The sequence below is a fragment of the Ipomoea nil genome, unplaced genomic scaffold, assembly GCF_001879475.1.
Source record: "Ipomoea nil cultivar Tokyo-kokei standard unplaced genomic scaffold, Asagao_1.1 scaffold2973, whole genome shotgun sequence".
Taxonomy (NCBI): Eukaryota; Viridiplantae; Streptophyta; class Magnoliopsida; order Solanales; family Convolvulaceae; genus Ipomoea; species Ipomoea nil.
In genome coordinates this window covers 123,184-141,854 of record NW_017619401.1, presented here as the reverse complement: position 1 = coordinate 141,854, position 18,671 = coordinate 123,184, and the positions used below count along the sequence as shown (strand labels likewise).

The window sequence follows — 18,671 nt, the reverse complement described above, 5'->3', positions numbered from 1 at the left end:
AAATACATATATTGGTAATGAAGCAAATAGAAAAAGGGAAAAGAGAGGATATATAGTGAAGACAAAAGAACAGTCAGTGTTTATGGTAGACATCCCTTCTGCTTCCATGTCTGATCTTCTTCATTCATCTTCTGTTGGTAGCTAGCATGCACACTAAACTGGACCAAACACTGGAAAAGGAATTTCAGTATATATATATATATATATATATATATATATATATATATATATATATATATATAATGCATGGGCTATCTATCAGAAGATGCATCAATATCTGCTCTAGACAATTGTAGCATTCTTGGGTATTAAATTTAATAACCAATTTTGGTCTGGTTTTTTGTCCTTAGTGCTATTTCACTTGAAGTGTGAAATTACCAATTTAGACATGGTTGTCTATTTTCTTCCCTTAAAAGATTGAATTTCCAATCCTCACCCTAACCCGATAGAAGATTTGAGAAGATGTAAATCACGGTAACTCAGTAGCTCAGCAAATATTGTCAAATCATGTTTGCCTTGTTTGTTCCCTCTATAGGTAGAGTTATCCTAGAGCATTCACAATGTGATAGGATATTTGATACGGAGTATTTCCCTTCACATTATTATCCAATTTTTATTTATTTCACGTCACCCCAACAATTATTTATTATATTAAAAGAAAAAGACAGAAATTAAATAATCATAACGTGTCATGTGAGATGAAATCTTTTTGGTTATGTACATTTAGGTGGTGTTTGGTAAATAACTATTTGTTGATAGCTGATTACATACAAAATAATTTTTTTCAAAAAGTTGATCGAAAAAAGAATTTTAGTATTTTAGAACAATAAACTGTTACAAAAATCTAATTGATCAAAAACTCTTGTTTAACCAAGTCAAACAGCTAATAATACTCCTAATAATGCCAAACAGGGCCTTAGTATTACACTTGGGTCCCAACTACTAATGTTGGAGAGCAACGCAATTTTATTTGTCAGGGTTTCATATCCATTTCTGTTCAAATTTCAAACTTCAGTGCCAATAACTGTTCAATCCTTATTTTAGCACAAGTCACTCAACTATTATAAAACTTGTTTTTTTTTTTTTTTTTTTTTAAATTTTATAAATCCATTCTATAAAGTTAAAAATGAATCCCTAACATTAATTATGTCTAATTTTTAATAGTTAAGATATCAATATGTCTAAATTGATAGTCAAAATGTTTGGCTCTGAGTTAAAATCTTATCAACAAATACCAAAATGAATAAAAACTACACTCTATCAACCCATAACAACAGCCTTGAAGCTGCAAATTTTGAAGTGAAATCAGCAATTTACAGGTAACATATGGACATAATTGATAAGAGTACACAGACTGAACACATAACCCAAGCATACTTAGCTACAAGCTTTTATACATACTCTGTTAAAAAAAAAAAAAAAAAAAAAAAAAAAAAAAAAAAAAAAAAAACAAGTCAATGGGCTTTGACTAGAGCTCCTGGATGGGGTGTCGAGTCCTAAAGTTAGCTGTTTGTGTTTTGTTGTTCTGGCTCGGTATTCGGTTGTTTGGGGACTGTAATGCCGTTGTTCATCCTTGCCCTCGCCTCTGCAAACATCCTCTGCTGCGCAGCCAAGGCTTCTTCTTCCGTCATTTCAGCTCCATTGCTCAACTTCCCGGCCCTCACACTGTCCTGCTGGAATATGGACATACACGAAAATGTAATTTCTAACAAATTGCAGGTATTTACACGAAAATGGTTCCTTAAAACTGACGGGTTCTCATTTCCTCGTCTAAAAAACAAATTGCACTCGAGGAATTACCATGGTTTCAAGCCTGTGTTGTTCGTATGCAGCATAAACTTCTTCAATATAGTCACCAAATCCAAGAACCTGCCAGATCATCCAGTATAAGCCAAAGCTTGATGAGAATTAAATATGAAAAAACAAAGTGGTTGAATCTCATGTAAAACTTCAAATGAATTCTAAATGGGTTTTTGAAATTTAATGGAGCTTAAAGAATGGTCATAAATTGCTTAGGAAATTCGACTTGGATAGCCATGCAAAACAATAATGGGAAATTCGACTTGAAACTACTCTAAAAGTACTATTAAACACGAAAAATCAAATTTAAAAATAAGTAAAAAAAATACTAAAGAAAATAAACAAAGAATAAAGAGTTGGTTTGACCAATGAATAGTGAGTATGACAGATAAAATGGGACAGAGGGAGTAATAACATTGACAATAGAAGCTCACGCCAATGGAACTTGAGAAAACTAAAAGCAGATTGCACTCATGGAGAATGCTAACTGCATATCATCGAGAACAACACCAAACTAAAAACTACACAAGGATTAGTCATATATTCACAAGGGAAATAAACCAAAGTTATCCAAACAGCAAGGATTAGTCAATTACATCTAGCGCCTTGAGGACATGTTCCGGTGCAATTGTCCGCTTGTCTTCTCTATTACAAACTTCATTAGATTCTGAGGAAATCAGATTGATAAACTCTGCAAGACAATAGTAATCCATAATTAAGACCCGAAATGGGAGTCAATCCATGAATACTACAGCAACAGATTGCCAGCATGACTCAAATACACAAGCAACTAAAAGATACAATACTCACCTACACAACATTCAATCAAAAGGTCCTGACAGTCCCGGGCTACACGAACGTCTGGAGGCAGCATTTCTTTTATAATTTTTGTCATAGTTGCTGTAAAGCAATCATAAGAATCATTACTAAAGCAAAGGACTAAATAAAAAAAAAAGAACAAAAAAAAAAAAACAAGATCTAACAATTTAATATGATGAATTATGAATAAGTGTGTATTAAGACATGATACACCAGAAGACCAGCAATCATAATTTCACACCCATTGTATACATCAAATCATAACTTGATTTTCCTAGTTACACTCGAAGAAACCATAGGAAATACTGAGTACCCAGTAGGTATCATAAGTAGAAGTAAAGGAGGTGAAAGTGATAAGTGCAAGGCCCCTAAAATTAGACAAACATCTACGACCTTCTATATATTGCAAAGAACTAATTGTATCTATCATGATAAAATTTGTTTACAGGTGAATTGGGAACACAGTCTACATGTTTACAGAAGTAGTTGCTAGGTCAATCCTGGAGAACTGATATGACAAACACTACCAGGAAGAGAACATCACTCACTTACTACAATAACTCACTTGTTAAGTTTAAGCTATCAGTCTTCCACATGAAAAGAAAACAAGATTCCATTTTTTTTTTCATAAACTTGAAGAAAGAAGAAACAAGCATCCAGGGTCTATTCAACTAGAAACATGGTTGAAATTTGTACCCCTGTTATGAGTTCTTGAGCACTCAACACAAGGCCATAACAAAATTTTCCTCAATTACTATCACGGCCTCAGACCTTCACAAGCACAACCTTCGAAAATCCAAACAGAGAAATCATAATTTTTCAACTCAGATCCCCCTGAATCCCTTCGCCAAAAATATTTATTAACCTTCCAAATATATTAAAATTATCATATCATTTTTCAATTTCATAAATTCGCCAAATTAGGTATTACTATCGCTGAGAAAACTGGAAACCCTATGAGTCAACGACTACACAAGCAAAAATAAAGCGTAGAAATTAGAAATCAAAGTACAAATTGAATTTTTTTTTAAAAAAAATTGAACCTTTAGGAAGCGAAGCATCCTCTTTCGTTCTACCAACGATGTCCATAGGTTCCATTTCGGCCCTTCAAATCCAAATCAAATCAAATCAGCAAATCAAAATAATAGAGAAATTAAATACATCGATGCACATATAGAACGATAGTAACAGATCTAAAGCGTAGAATGACAATTTTTCCAAACAAAAAAATAATATCAAAGGTTTTACCTTGCAAACAGCGGCAGATCGGAGGGAGGGACAAAAACGAGAATTCACAAGGCGAATCAGCCGATCGGAAAAGATCGAGAAGTTGGTGATCGGAGTAGCAGTAGTCGCAGGCGGCGGTGGTGAATGGTCGATATAGAGAGAGCTGAAGAAGAGTTCAAACCGAGGTAATTCCACACGAGCAGGAAGTGAGGTGAAGGTCACGGAACGCATGGGACCCAGGAGGAGAAGTCGGTGAGTGGGGCGTGCGAAACACGCGAAGGGAAATGCGTTGTTGGAGTGGGCGACATAAAATAGAACAATGATATGTTTATATAGGTTCCGTGCTGAGGCAAAGGAGGATAAACCATAGGTATGCTTCATTATTATAAATTATAAATTATAAATTCATTATTTATAATATTATAAATGTATTAAAATGAAATAAATATTATTTTATTTTATTTTTTATAAATAAAACTAGTGTTACAAATAAATTATTAAAAATATCTCATTGAAATCTTTTGGATAATATACATATTAATATATTTTGAAACTTGGGGTGTGGTTAGACCTGACAATTATGGACACAACACGAAACCGAACACGAAAATAACGGATTAGTGTTTAGCCTTAACGTGTCCTGGGTCGATAACGGGTTAACACGTTAAGGACCCGTTATGTTTAGTGTCTTAACGGATCAACTCGTTAAACCTATTAAGAACCCGTTTAACCGGTTAATATTATCGTGTTAATCTGTTAACACGAACCCATTTACCAAACATATTTATAACCCGCTAAGAACCATTGTCATTTAGGTAAGAACCATTTTCATGAATGAGATCACAAAAGATATTATGAACATGACTAAGGATAAATTTACTACATTAGGCCAAGATCCTACACCAATTACTGATGTTCAACAATTTGAAATTTGAATTTTTATTGTGTTCAATTTTATTCTAAAAACTAGTATGGACTCATTTAATTATGATTTTTAGATGTTATTTTGTCATATTATGAATGTTATGAATTGAATATTTTTTAGTTTGTTTGATGGATTGAACTATAATTTTTTTTTTTCTTTTTAAATTTTATAGAACGTAACTTTAAATTTTAGTTTTTTTTTTTAAATATATTAATAGAAATAGTGGGTTTAAACAAGTTTTGTGTCGACACGACTTGAAACCTGTTAACAAAACATGTTTATCGTGTCAACCCGTTTAACCCATTAACAAATCGTATTCGTGTTCGTGTCGACCCGTTAATGGATCCGTATACACGAATTGTCAGGTCCAGGTGTGGTTGAGTAAAAGAGGTTCATTCATCCTTTAACTAAATGTCAATGGTTCGATTCTTAGCTTTGATATGGAGCATCTATAATTTAATGATGGAATTAGTCACTCTGTAGAAAACTCTGAGCTACACAAAAAAAAAAAAAAAAAAAAAAAAAAATTAATATATTTTGGAGTAAATACACAAAATGGTCCCTCGACTATAGCTAAATTCATAAATTGGTCCTCAACTTTCAATTTCACCCAATTAAGTCCTTAACTTTGTAATTTTAACACAATTTGGTCCTCTGTTTATTTGACCGTTTGTTGACTGTGATTTTTGAGGATATATATGTAATTTCATGGTCCATCGTCGGTTTTTTAAGGTTCCGGTTGCATTTCCAGATCGCACTGTTACATTTGAATCCACTGTCGAAAGCAATCTACCAAATCCGGTCACCTTCTTCATCCTCCCTTTGGATTCAATGTAGTTGAATTCGTACCAGAGCGAAGAAGACGACGTGTTTCCGAACCGGTGCAACGTTATCCTGGAGGCCTCCACGTGCTCCGACGAGAGCTGAAGGTTCTTCTGGAGATCGTCGATCACGGTCAACAAACGGTCAATTATATGGAGGACCAAATCGTGTCAAAATTGCAAAGTTAAGGACTTAATTGGGTGAAATTGAAAGTTAAAGACCAATTTGTGAATTTAGCTATAGTAAAGGGATCATTTTAAGTATTTACTCTATATTTTGAATATTAGTAGTTTATTGATAGACATGCAATATTGATGAAATGAACCTGCAATATTTATGATCATCTACTATAATAAAGCCCCAACATCTTGAAAAATTAAAATAGATTACTTTCACGCCCACTGAAAACAGTGGCGTTTAGTTATATAAGACATCTCACAGCTGATAAATTTAATTTCAAAAGCTGAGTTCTTAAGTTGTCTTTTTGAATTCCATTGCAGCTTATTATTATGGTTTCATCGTTTATCCAAATTCCAAACGGTGGTAATCATCATTGTTTTACAGATTTGAATTAGTAATACACGACATTATAAATAGAGATAGTTCAGTTATGGATTACGTAGTTCATCTCCTTCACAACTTCTTAAGATAGTCTTTAAATACAATACAAAGAGCAAAAGATATGATTCCAATGTTTATCCTTGCAATCGAGATCTCTCCATTTAAAACAACTTCTGCCATTAAAGTCATATTGGTTCGTACATACCAAGTAGTAGAAAGGAGGGGTAGTAGAAAGGAGGGGCAGTGATTCCATCAAATCCAAAGGGTGCATATTTCATGACGAAAATGTATCTTTCCAGTAGTGTACATATCCAAAAAAAAAAAAAAAACACAAACAAATGAGAGACATTATGTTTAAAACAGAACTGATGAACATTAAAATGAGAAACAATATATGTCAAAACTGCTATTTTTACAAGCTTTTTCTCTGCTGATATATATTTTTTCCCTGTTAATAATTTGTTTGCAGTATTTTTTCTATTCAATGAACTTAACAATGTACATAAAACAAAAAATACAAATGAGAAACATTATGTGTAAAACTGATCTTTTTACAGGCTTTATATATGCTCACATATATATATATATATATATATATATATATATATATATATATATATATAGGGTGAATCAACGATTTGGTCCCTCACTTATTCGCGACTTGTCAATGTTGTCCCTGAATCACGTATTCATCGATTTAGTCCCCGAAAATAATTGTTTTTCGTCAAATTAGTCCCTATGACCGTATTCCGTCAAGTCTCAGGCGAGAGCTCCGATTTGCCCTGGGCATTTTGGTCTTTTCACGCCTTCTTCTTCATTCCATCGTCGCACAGCAGCTTACCCAAAAGCCAAGGTCGCCGGAAAACTCCATTGTCGGTTTGCTGCCTCGCCGGGAGTGATCAACTTGAAAATATTGCAAAGTACGAGGAAGTCATCAACTTGAAAATAAACCTCCATTCTCAAGCTTTCCATCAATGGCGAACTCTTCTCTCGTTCTCCTCTCTCTTCTTCTTCTCCTTCTCCCTCTCTCCCTTCTCCTCTTCTTCTACCTCATCGTCCGGCCGCGTCCCGTGAAAGTCTCCATCAGCAACCGCCACGTCTTCATCACCGGAGGCTCCAGTGGCATTGGCCTGGCTCTAGCTCTCCAAGCCGCCGCAGAAGGCGCCAAGGTCTCCATACTAGCTCGGAATGCCGGGAAGCTCGAGGACGCCAAGCACGCGATACTGCGCGCCACCGGCTGCGGCGTCGCGGCGTTCAGCGCCGACGTCAGAGACTACGACGCCGTGAAGAGGGCCGTGGAGGAGGCTGGGCCTATCGACGTTCTGGTTTGCAATCACGGAGTGTATGCATCGAAGGAGCTGGAGAATCAGGAGGTCAAGGAGGTGAAGATGATGATTGACGTGAACTTGACAGGGACTTTTCATCTCATCAAAGCGGCGTTGCCGGGAATGATCAGCCGGCCGGCGAACCGTGGACCTGGATCAATTGCCATCATTTCGTCTCAGGCCGGCCAGGTATATTTTCGATCTTCTCTCTTTTTGATGGGTGACAGAAAAAAATTGTACTCCTTAACAATTACTAAAGGCCAGGGTGTACGCGAAGGATATATTAGGGATGGACGGGGAACAAAGTGACCCCGTGGAGCATTCAAAAAACATAATCCAAATTGCCTCGCCGGAAAACTCCATTGCCGGTTTGCTGCCTCGCCGGGAGCTCCATTGGTCAGAGTTAATGAAGAAGAAGGCGTGAAAAGACCAAAATGCGCAGGGCAAATCGGAGCTCTCGCCTGAGACTTGACGGAATACGGCCATAGGGACTGATTTGACGAAAAACAATTATTTTCGGGGACTAAATCGATGAATACGTGATTCAGGGGCAGCATTGACAAGTCGCGAATAAGTGAGGGACCAAATCGTTGATTCACCATATATATATATATATATATATATATATATATATATATATATATATATATATATATATATATATATGTGTGTGTGTGTGTGTGTGTGTGTGTGTGTGTGTGTGTGTTTTCAATCTTTGTTCTATTTAGGGAACCTACCTACATGCTCATATACCTAAGGAGCATGTTGCTAAGTACCATAAGGTCTTCAAACACTGCTGAAAGTGATCTTAAATCAAGTCGGAAGCCCTTGTTCCGATCATTTTTGCAAAATCGTCGTGGCGAAAGGGTCACGGTGGCCGCCTTGAATTACAATTCCGATCAAGCGGCGAGATGAATCTTTTGCAGATGGCTTAAATGCGTGACGGGGTATTGTAAGTGGTAGAGTGGAATTGCTGCCACGATCCTCTAAGATTCAGCCCTTTGTCGCTCCGATTCATCCCTCCCACCCCATCCATCCTGCATTTCATCACTCTCTCCCTATCAATCCAATTCAATCCACATTATTACGCGAGAGGTTCCGATTCCCAATGATTGGTTATGGTGTCTAAGTAGTTACACACGCAATCAAGAAATAAAGGCTTGATAAAATGGCTAAGTGTCCAAGTATTCAAAAGTTTGAAGTGAAGTTTACAAGTGTTTAGTGCCCAAGGACTTAGCCACGTTTCACTCGAACTTTGCTTTGCGAACGAAGGTGCCTACGTTGGGCATAAATTGCGGACGATGGTGCCTAAGTTGGCAACGGATGGGGCACTATGGTGCCTAAGTTGCGGACGGATGCGGCACGTTGGTGCCTAAGTTGCGGACGGAGGTCCCTAGCAGGTGCCTATGTTGCGGACGGTGGTGCCCACGAGGTGCCTAAGTGCGGATGGGGGTGCGTAGCAGGTGCCTAAGTTGCGGACTTAGGTGCCTACGATGTGCCTAAGTTGCGGATGGAGGTGGGCACGAGGTGCCTAAGTTGCGGACGGAGGTGGCTATGAGGTGTCTAAGTTGCGGACGGAGGTGCCAAAGTTGCGGATGGAGGTGCCTAAGTTGCGGACGGATGCGGCACGTTGGTGCCTAAGTTGCGGACGGATGCGGCACGTTGGTGCCTAAGTTGCAGACGGTTGCGGCACGTTGGTGCCTAAGTTGCACGACGGATGTGGCTCGATGGTGCTTAAGTTGCGGACGGATGCGACACGTTGGTGCGTGAGTTGCGGACGGATGCGGCACGATGGTGCCTAAGTTGCGGACGGATGCGGCACGATGGTGCGTATGTTGCGGACGGATGCGGCACGATGGTGCGTAAGTTGCGGACGGATGCGGCACGATGGTGCATATGTTGCGGACAGATGCGGCACGATGGTGCGTAAGTTGCGGACGGATGCGGCACGATGGTGCCTAAGTTGCGGACCGATGCGGCACGATGATGCGTACGTTGCGGACGGATGCGGCACGATGGTGCGTACGTTGCGGACGGATGCGGCGCGATGCATGGGGCTTAAGTTGCGGATGGATGCGGCACGATGGTGTGTACGTTGCGGACAGATGCGGCACGATGATGCCTAAATTGCGGACGGATGCGGCACGTTGGTGCCTAAGTTGCGGACGGATGCGGCACGATGTTGTGTATGTTGCGGACGGATGCGGCACGATGCATGGGGCCTAAGTTGCAGACCGATGCGGCATGATGGGGTGTACGTTGCGGACGGATGCGGCACGATGGTGCCTAAATTGCGGATGGATGCGGCACGTTGGTGCCTAAGTTGCGGAAAAATGCAGCACGTTGGTACCTAAGTTGCGGACGGATGTGACATGACGGTGGGCAATATCACGCAACAAACGTTTACAGGCCAGTCACCCAAATACTTTTACGACGGTGGTGTGCTATGCCTTGGCTTATGTTGTTTAACGTCGTTCTCGTATCAAAAATGACATATATATTTCTTTTAGAGCTTATTGTACTTCTTAATTAGTGACCCAATTCAAATGCCATATATTGCTCTCACATTCCCAACAATCCTAAGTACTTGGCTATGCCACACAGGTCAGTTTGCGTACAGCTCGACATAATTTTGGACATCGTCATTTTCAATGAACGAAGCATCCAAATGCTTTGAAATTCATCAAACCTTGTTAAAATGCTTTAAACTAAAGGGCCATGCAATAATATTGGAAAAAAATGCACGGAACAATCCCGAATCCGGTGTTCGGAAATAACATCCAAGTTGGTAAAGTGGTCGGAAAAATCAGCTACTATAAAGATTGGCGAAAATTTCCAACTCAGTTAAAAAAATTTAAATTGCCGAATTTTTTTTCGACCACTTTGTGGTCAGTATTTCCGACCACTAAATAAAGGTGGTCGGAAATTCCAACCTATATCTCCAACATAATCCTTCAACGAAAAATTAAAATTCGACCATTTATTTAGTGGTCGGAAAATCAAAGATTTCCAACCGTGAAAGAGGGTAAAGTCTATGCTTTTAAGAATTTCTTGATGATAACTAATTTTTTAGTTATAAAACCAGCACTCACCGTTTTATGTTGAAGTTCAATTACTCTACTTTGGTAAATGAGTACCAAAACAATGGATTTCCTAGACACATGTATCGTCTGAATTCTTTTTCAGATTTAAAGACCCATTTTGATGATAAGGAGCTGGTTGGTATGTTTTTGTGATTCTTCTAAATCCCGTTCAAGTTTATTTTCTATTAACAATGTTTTCTTTTTAAGATGTTATTGGAATGTTGGTTGAGATCTATTCACCTTTGGACAAGGTCATTGTAGGGAAAAAATCCAGACTGATTGATTTCCTAAAGGCAATGGGTAATTTGGTACATAACAGCATCGTGAAGCAGAACATAGTCCACTTCGAGCTGTTCAAAGTGCATGAGTATTTTTGGTTGACCACCTGCGAAAATTGATGCCAGAGAAAAGTGTGCGAGATCAACACTAATTTTATTCACGAATAAAGACATTGTTGCAAGAGAGAACTGTGCAAGATCAACACTAATTTTATTCACGAACAAAGACATTGTTGCAAAATTGCAGCGATAGTGCAGTCTGAGAATTTGAATTGTGTGTTTCTTATGGACAAGAGAGAACTGATCCGAACACCATGCACGCAAGCGAACCAAGCAGTCAATAGCGATGATGTGCGTATGGTTTCCCCTCTCTCCTCTCCATAAGTTTCAAGACTCTCAAAAAAGTTGTACTATATAAAGTGGGAGAAGGGAACTTTCAAAACCAATGTGGAACAACACTTTTAAAGAGGAAGAAACCTTTTCCTTTTAAATGTATTCCAACAAACTTCCAATATCACATGAGAAACAATATAATATATGTCAAAATTACTATTTTTACAAGCTTTTTCTCTGCTGATATATATATATATATATATATATATATATATATATATATATGGACGGAGCCAGAAATTCGGTTGAGGGGGGGCGAAACAGTACAGATGGATTCAGAAAATTTTTCTAGAAACTTTATAAAAATATTCATAACAAAATATGACACATAATTAATAAAATAATTTGAATAGAAAACACATTATAAATTACACAAACTATGTTGATGCTAGGATTAGAACCCTTAACTTCATTATTACCAAAGTTGTGCGCTACCACCTACTCTAACTCACTTCTTATTAATATTTTATAATTTTTTTATACTAATACTAAAACATGTACTATATATACATATATACATACAAATACTATATACGGGGTGGGGTGGGGTGAGGGGGGCGGCCGCCCCTACTGCCCCCCTCTCCCTCCATCCCTATATATATATATATATATATATATATATATATATATATATATATATATATATATATATTTCCCCCATTTGCAATATTTTTTCTATTCAGTGAACTTAATAATGTACATAGAACAAAACATACAAATGAGAAACATTATGTGTAAAACTGATCAGTTTTACACATAATGTTTCTCATTTGTATGTTTTGTTCTATGTACTTTATTAAGTTCACTGAATAGAAAAAATATTGCAAATGGGGGAAATATATATATATATATATATATATATATATATATATATATATATATATATATATATATCTTATTTTTACTGTTAATAATATGTTTTCAATCTTTGTTCTATTTAGGGAACCTACCTACATGCTCATATACCTAAGGAGCATGTTGGTAAGTACCATAAGGTCTTCAAACACGGCTGAAAATCAAGGAATTTTCAATCACATGAAAGTGATCTTAAATCAAGTCGGAAGCCTTTGTTTCGACAATTTTTTGTATCTGGAAAAACCTTCGTCGCTACTTCTGACCACCGGACAATGTGGTCGGAAATAGCATTCAATTTTGTAAAGTGGTCGAAAAAATTAGCTACTAGAAAGATGGGCTGAAATTTCCAACTCAGCTAAAAAAAAAATTTAAATTGTCGAAATTTTTTTCGACCACCTTTACTTTGTGGTCGGTATTTCCGACCACTAAGTAAAGGTGGTCGGAAATTTTGACCTATTTCTCCACCATAATCCTTAGACAAAAAATTGAAATTCGACCATTTTTAGGTGGTTGAAAAATCAAAGATTTCCAACAGTGAAAGAGGGTAAAGTCTATGCTATTAAGAATTTCTTGATGATAATTAATTTTTTTAGTTATAAGACCAACACTCACCGATTTATGTTGAAGTTCAATTGCTCTACTTTGATAAACAAGTACAAAAACAATGGATTTCCTAGACACTGGTATCGTTGAAAGTTTTTTCAGATTTGAAGACCCATTTTGATGATAAGGAGCTGGTTGGTATGTTTTTGTGATTCTTCTAAATCTTGTTCAAGTTTATTTCTATTAATAATGTGTTCTTTTTAAGATGTTATTAGAAGGTTGGTTGAGATCTATTCACCTTTAGACAAGGTCATTGTGGGGGAAAAATCCAGACCGATTGACTTCCTAATAAAGGCAATGGGTAATTTGGTACATAGCAGCATCATGAAGCAGAACATAGTGCACTTCAAGCTGTTCAAAGTGCATGAGTATTTTTGGTTGACCACCTATGAAAATTGATGTCGTTGAGAGGTTCCAGTTTTGCGAGATCAACACTAGTCTAATAAAGGCAATGGGCAATTTGGTACATAGCAATATCGTGAAGCAGAACATAGTCCACTTCGAGCTGTTCAAAGTGCATGAGTATTTTTGGTTGACCACCTACGAAAATTGATGTCGTTGAGAGGTTCCAGTTTTGCGAGATTAACACAAGTCTAATAAAGGCAATGGGTAATTTGGTACATAGCAATATCGTGAAGCAGAACATAGTCCACTTCGAGCTGTTCAAAGTGCATGAGTATTTTTGGTTGACCACCGTCGTTGAGAGGATTCGAATTGTGTGTTTCCACTTCGAGTTGTTCGAAGTGCATGAGTATTTTTGGTTGACCACCGTCGTTGAGAGGATTCGAATTGTGTGTTTCCACTTCGAGTTGTTCGAAGTGCATGAGTATTTTTGGTTGATGTCGTTGAGAGGTTCCAGTTTTTTCGAATTGTGTGTTTCTTACGGACAAGTGAGAACTGATCCGCACACCATGCACGCAAGCGAACCAAGTAGTCAATGGCGACGATGTGCGCATGGTCTCCCCTTCTCTCCTGTCCATAAAGTTTCAAGACTCTTAAAAGAGTTGTACTATATAAAGTGGGAGAAGGGGACTTTCAAAACCAATGTGGAACAACACTTTTAAAGAGGAAGAAGCCTTTTCCTTTTAAATGTATTCCAACCAACTTCCAATATGACATGATTAAAAATCCTACCTAATTGATGGAGAACACAATCCAATTCAATAAATAATCCAATTTGAAATTTGGTTTATTGGAGAAGTGTTACTATGCACATTCACAAAAGGTTAATGTTTGTGTCCACGGAGTTGCATTGCCACACACATGCTATATATTCATATTGGGATTGTCAGTTATAGCTAAAACTTCACCTGAAAATATACATGATTTAACTATCTAGTTAATTACAAGTATTCTCCAAAGTATATATATATATATATATATATATATATATATATATATATATATATATATATAACATAAAAAAAAGTTAGTATAACAGGACAAAAATGGAATTATTACACCTAAATAACTTTTTTTTATAGATAATAATATACACAATGTATTACAATTAATTTAATTAAACTAGACAAAACTATTATCTCTGCAAATATGATCAATGGCCGGCGGCATTGGCGTCGTCGGTTTCTGTATTTCTGCGCGGCGGGAGAGGGAGGCCTAGAAACTCGGAGGCGGACTTGGCCATTATAGCCGTGAATTCGGTGAAGCTAATTACGCCGTCGCCGTCGGTATCGGCCTCCTCGTGCATCTCCTTCAGCTCTTTGTACGTTAAGGCCTGACCCATTTTGGCCATGGAACCGGCGAGCTCCGGCAACGTGATGTAGCCGTTGCCGTCCCGGTCGAAGCAGTTGAAGATTTCCAAAAGCTTTTCTTGGTTGCCGAGGATCTGCTCGGTGATGTCGGGCATGATGGCGTTGACGAGTTCGTCGAACTCGATGAAGCCGTTGCCGTTGGCGTCCATGTTGTTTAGCATGACGTAGACTTGGTCGCCGGAGGGTCTGATCCCCAGGGAGCGGAGCAGGGCGGCGAGCTCCAGGTGGGTCAGGCTGCCGTCGGCGTCCATGTCGAATCTTGAGAATATTTGTTTTAATTGATTTAGTTGCTCAAGTTGAACGATGACGGACATTTTGGATGTCAAAAAAAAGAATGTGGATTACATAAGAGAAAAGATGGAAGTCAGAAAGAAAAAAAAAATGGCCGGGGAGGGGCGGAGGAATACGGCGGTGGTGGTGGTGGTTTGAAAGGGAGGAAATGGTGTTTTGGTAGAATTGGGAGGTGAAAAAGGTGGTTGTTACAACCGTGCGGTATTCACGTATTCTATATTCTATATATAATTCTGACAGAGAATTTCAGTTTTTATCTTTTGCTACTCGAGATGATTTTATTGATTTTTTTTTTCTTTTTTAGAAAAGAATTAAAACATGCATGTAGCATAAGTATTATTCCGGAAAAATACATTTATCGTTTTTCCGCCCTCTATTTATTAATGGTGAGAGCACTTAGGTGAGTCCAAGCTGGTTGTGTTGCCTATAGGCAAATTATACCGGGGACCATGTCCAACACGGTGTCGTTGAAAAGAAACGACACTCGTTTCGCGTCATTCGGAGTAAAGTAACTCTGTTTGTATAACATATTCAATTTCATTTTATATACATTGTAGTTTTATTTCAACATAACTATAGTTTTATTTTGTTCCCACTACAGTTTCATTCGACATTATACATATAATAGTCTTATTACATGCGATACTGTTATTCAGTTTCATTTTATATGCACTGTAGTTTCATTACAACACAATTACAGTATCATTTGGATATAACTACAGTTTTATTAGACAATATACACTCAAATATTTGAAACTATTATTCAGTTTCATTTTATATACACTGTAGTTTCATTACAACACAACTACAATATCATTTCGATATAACTACAGTTTCATTGGACAATATACACTCAAATATGCATGTGAAACTGTTATTCAGTTTCATTTTATATACACTGTAGTTTCATTACAACACAACTACAGTATCATTTCGATACAACTACAGTTTCATTGGACAATATACACTCAAATATGTGAAACTGTTATTCAATTTCATTTTATATACAATGTAGTTTCATTACAACACAACTGCAATATCATTTCTATTCAACTACAGTTCTATTTGACAATATATACTCAATATGTGAGACATATTATTTAGTTTCATTTTATACATATTGCAGTTTCATTTCACACAACTAAAGTATCGTTTCAATAATTCAATTACAGCTTCATTTGATAATATAAACACAATATGTGAGACAGTTACATTTTAAATACACTGTAGTTTCATTTTGTTATGAACACAAAAAATACGGGCTCTATTAAAATGTAATGGCAACCGTTTCTTTACTTAAAGAAACGATGCCGTTTCCATACCATGGTCCACGGTATAATAATTGTTGCCTATAAAGTCTTTATGCATATTATTATTGGCTTTTATGGTTTGCTTTCATTTTATTGCGATATTTGCAATGGTAAATTATAGCAAATTATATTGTGAACTAGGATTCACATTGCCTCGCGCACATCTGGCTAAGTCTTACCTGCACATCTAACATGTTCTGATCACAAATTAAGAGGACACATTGCCTCGACCATACGTTACGCTCGTAAAAGGCCTCGTAACACAAGTATATCCGGGAGCTATAAAAGGGAGAAGTTAGATTTTTACAAGGAGCTTTTTCTTTTCTTAGGTTTTCTCTTTAGACTATTTTGGGGAGTATTTCTTCCCTTATACTTTTCCAGCACTTTTAGATTCAAATACTTGTGAATTTCAATTTCCAATCATGGCTTAAATTTACTTTCATGTGCAATTTTGATCAAGAATTTGAAGATTTCAATTTCAATATAGGTAAAGTAGTTCTTCATTTTCAATTCTTGCAATTTAATTACTTTGTGCTTCAATTCACTGCTTTGATTAATTAGTTTGATTTAATATATTGTTTTGGTTATGGATTGTGCTTTTGCATTTGAATTCCTTGCTATTTTCCTTTCCATTATGTGTGAGTAAATTATCTAGGACGGAGATAGGGATGTAAATAGATGTTTGGAGATGTGATATTGGATTGATTGAGTAAGGGAGATGAGACTTGATGTGATGATGTTGCTCAACATGATTGAGTCCCAATTAGGAAGTGTTCAACGAAACGCCTCTTAGCCATGAGGCATGAGAATGTTCTTAGGTGCTGTAAGGGTGTGGACTGTGGAATAACCTTAAGAAATGCTTGCTACTAGTTAATATGACATCATATCCTTCATACAATCAATTGAGTATTTCTCTTGCTCCTGTTTTTCCTGGCTTGCTGTCCTTCCTTTTTCCAGCTTACTTTACTAATGCTGAAAGAACTGGCTGATGCTCTTTGTGCTAGGAAATTTCATTTTTTTATTTCACAAATGGGTGCCTCGCCAGGGGAAGGTGGCTGCCATGAAAGAGTAGATTCCTCTGAGACATGGGGAGAGGTGAGCTCCTTTTTTTTTTTCAAAGGCGGTCCTTTTCTTTCCCCGGACCGATGACTCGCTTTCGATTGCATTTCCCCCATCCTAATCCAAGTTCCTATCCCCCTCGCCCCCCAACCTATTTGCTTGACCGATTTCCATTTGAAGTAGTAGTACTTTGTGTTTGAGAAGCAAACTGCTCAACTCTTATCGCCAATCTTTGAAAACGATATTCGGTGTGAGGATATACCGTACCCTCACACAACATTATTCACCCAAAATACTCTTCAATTCGTCAGCGGATACGATTATTTGATCACAAATTTTACAAAAAGAAATGTTCTCGTATGATCCTAATTCCAATATATCATTTTTTCCTTATCAATTATACATATATTTTGTTTGTGTCATAATTTAATTTAGGGATAAGGGTCAAATAGACCCTCAAACTATAAATCAAAGTGCAATTAGGCCCTCAAACTAAATAAACATCCAATTAAAACCTTAAACTTGTTAAAAGAGTGCAATTAACATATTTAATAGGTTACTAAAAGGTAAATGGTTAATTTTGCTTGTTTGGCATTTAACATGACATTTCAATTTAATAATTAAAAAAAAAACTAAAAAAGTAGTTACTGTAGGCGAAGTCGCCGGTTTCAATTCTTCGTTAGATTGGAAGAAGAAACCGGCGTGCTTCCATCCAAATTGAACGAGAAGCCAACGATTTCTCCGTTAGACTTGAATGGAGAAGCCTGTCATTTTCTCCATCCAAACTAAACGGAGATGCTGGCTCCTCATCGGCGAAGCCATGGCTACTCATTTAGATTTGGACGGAAAAGTCTGCCAACTTCTCCGTCAACCATGACATTGTTGATGGCTTGTTTTTGTTTTTTTAGTATAATTATTTATGTTAAATTTAAATGGAGAAACCAACGTTTTTCTTCTTTCGAACGAACCGAGAAGCCCGCCGGCTTCTCTGTCAACCATGGCAGTTTAGCTGCCGTGGCTTTCCTGTGCTGTGTGTTTCAGTATTTTTTTTGTTGGTTTTATGTTATATTTGAATAGAGAAGCTAGCGGGTTTTTCCGTCTGAACTAAACGGAGAAGCCCGCCGACTTCTCTGTGACTTTGTCAACCATGGCAGCCATGGCTTTCCTGTGTTGCATGTTTTTGTTTTTTTGTTTTTTTTGGTTTTATGTTATATTTGAACGGAGAAGTCAGCGGGTTTCTCCGTCTGAACTGAACGGAGAAGCCCACCGGCTTCTCTGTCAACAATGGCAGCTACCATGGCGTTGTAGTTTTTTTTTTTTTTTTTTTTTTTTTTTTTTTTTTTTTTAAATGTTATATTTGAACGTAGAATCCTGTGCACTTGGCCGAACTACACACAAAGAAGCCTGCACATTTTTTCTGTTTGAAGGAGAAGCCCATCGGTCTGCTTCTCTGTCAACCATGGCAGCTTCCCATGGCCTTGCTGCTTCCGTGCTTTTGTTTTATTTTATTTTTTTGAAGAAAAAAAATAGTGTAGGGTTTCAATTGGA

The 18,671-nt window shown here is 37.2% G+C and overlaps 3 protein-coding genes across 4 annotated transcripts; 1 reads left to right on the top strand and 2 right to left on the bottom strand.

Moving 5' to 3' along the window:
* Positions 1–1,260: 1,260 nt before the first annotated feature.
* On the bottom strand, positions 1,261–4,211 carry LOC109162971 (protein Dr1 homolog). Of its 2 annotated transcripts, none has more exons than XM_019311679.1 (6): positions 3,868–4,211; positions 3,663–3,724; positions 2,611–2,700; positions 2,397–2,491; positions 1,801–1,869; positions 1,261–1,673 (listed from the first exon to the last, which is right to left on the bottom strand). In XM_019311679.1, exons 2-6 carry the CDS (start codon positions 3,715–3,717, stop codon positions 1,503–1,505), a joined length of 480 nt encoding a protein of 159 aa, XP_019167224.1. In that variant the 5' UTR covers positions 3,718–3,724; positions 3,868–4,211; the 3' UTR covers positions 1,261–1,502. The 2 variants fall into 2 exon arrangements, with proteins under 2 accessions (XP_019167224.1, XP_019167225.1); XM_019311680.1 differs by having other exon boundaries at positions 1,261–1,670.
* Positions 4,212–7,119: 2,908 nt separating this feature from the next.
* Positions 7,120–7,903, top strand: LOC109162962 (3-dehydrosphinganine reductase TSC10A-like). Its single transcript, XM_019311672.1, has 2 exons — positions 7,120–7,668; positions 7,739–7,903. Exons 1-2 carry the CDS (start codon positions 7,129–7,131, stop codon positions 7,901–7,903), a joined length of 705 nt encoding a protein of 234 aa, XP_019167217.1. The 5' UTR covers positions 7,120–7,128.
* A 6,329-nt stretch (positions 7,904–14,232) lies between these two features.
* On the bottom strand, positions 14,233–15,012 carry LOC109162969 (probable calcium-binding protein CML15). The gene has a single exon (XM_019311677.1). It carries the CDS (start codon positions 14,775–14,777, stop codon positions 14,247–14,249), a length of 531 nt encoding a protein of 176 aa, XP_019167222.1. The 5' UTR covers positions 14,778–15,012; the 3' UTR covers positions 14,233–14,246.
* Between the last annotated feature and the right edge of the window lie 3,659 nt (positions 15,013–18,671).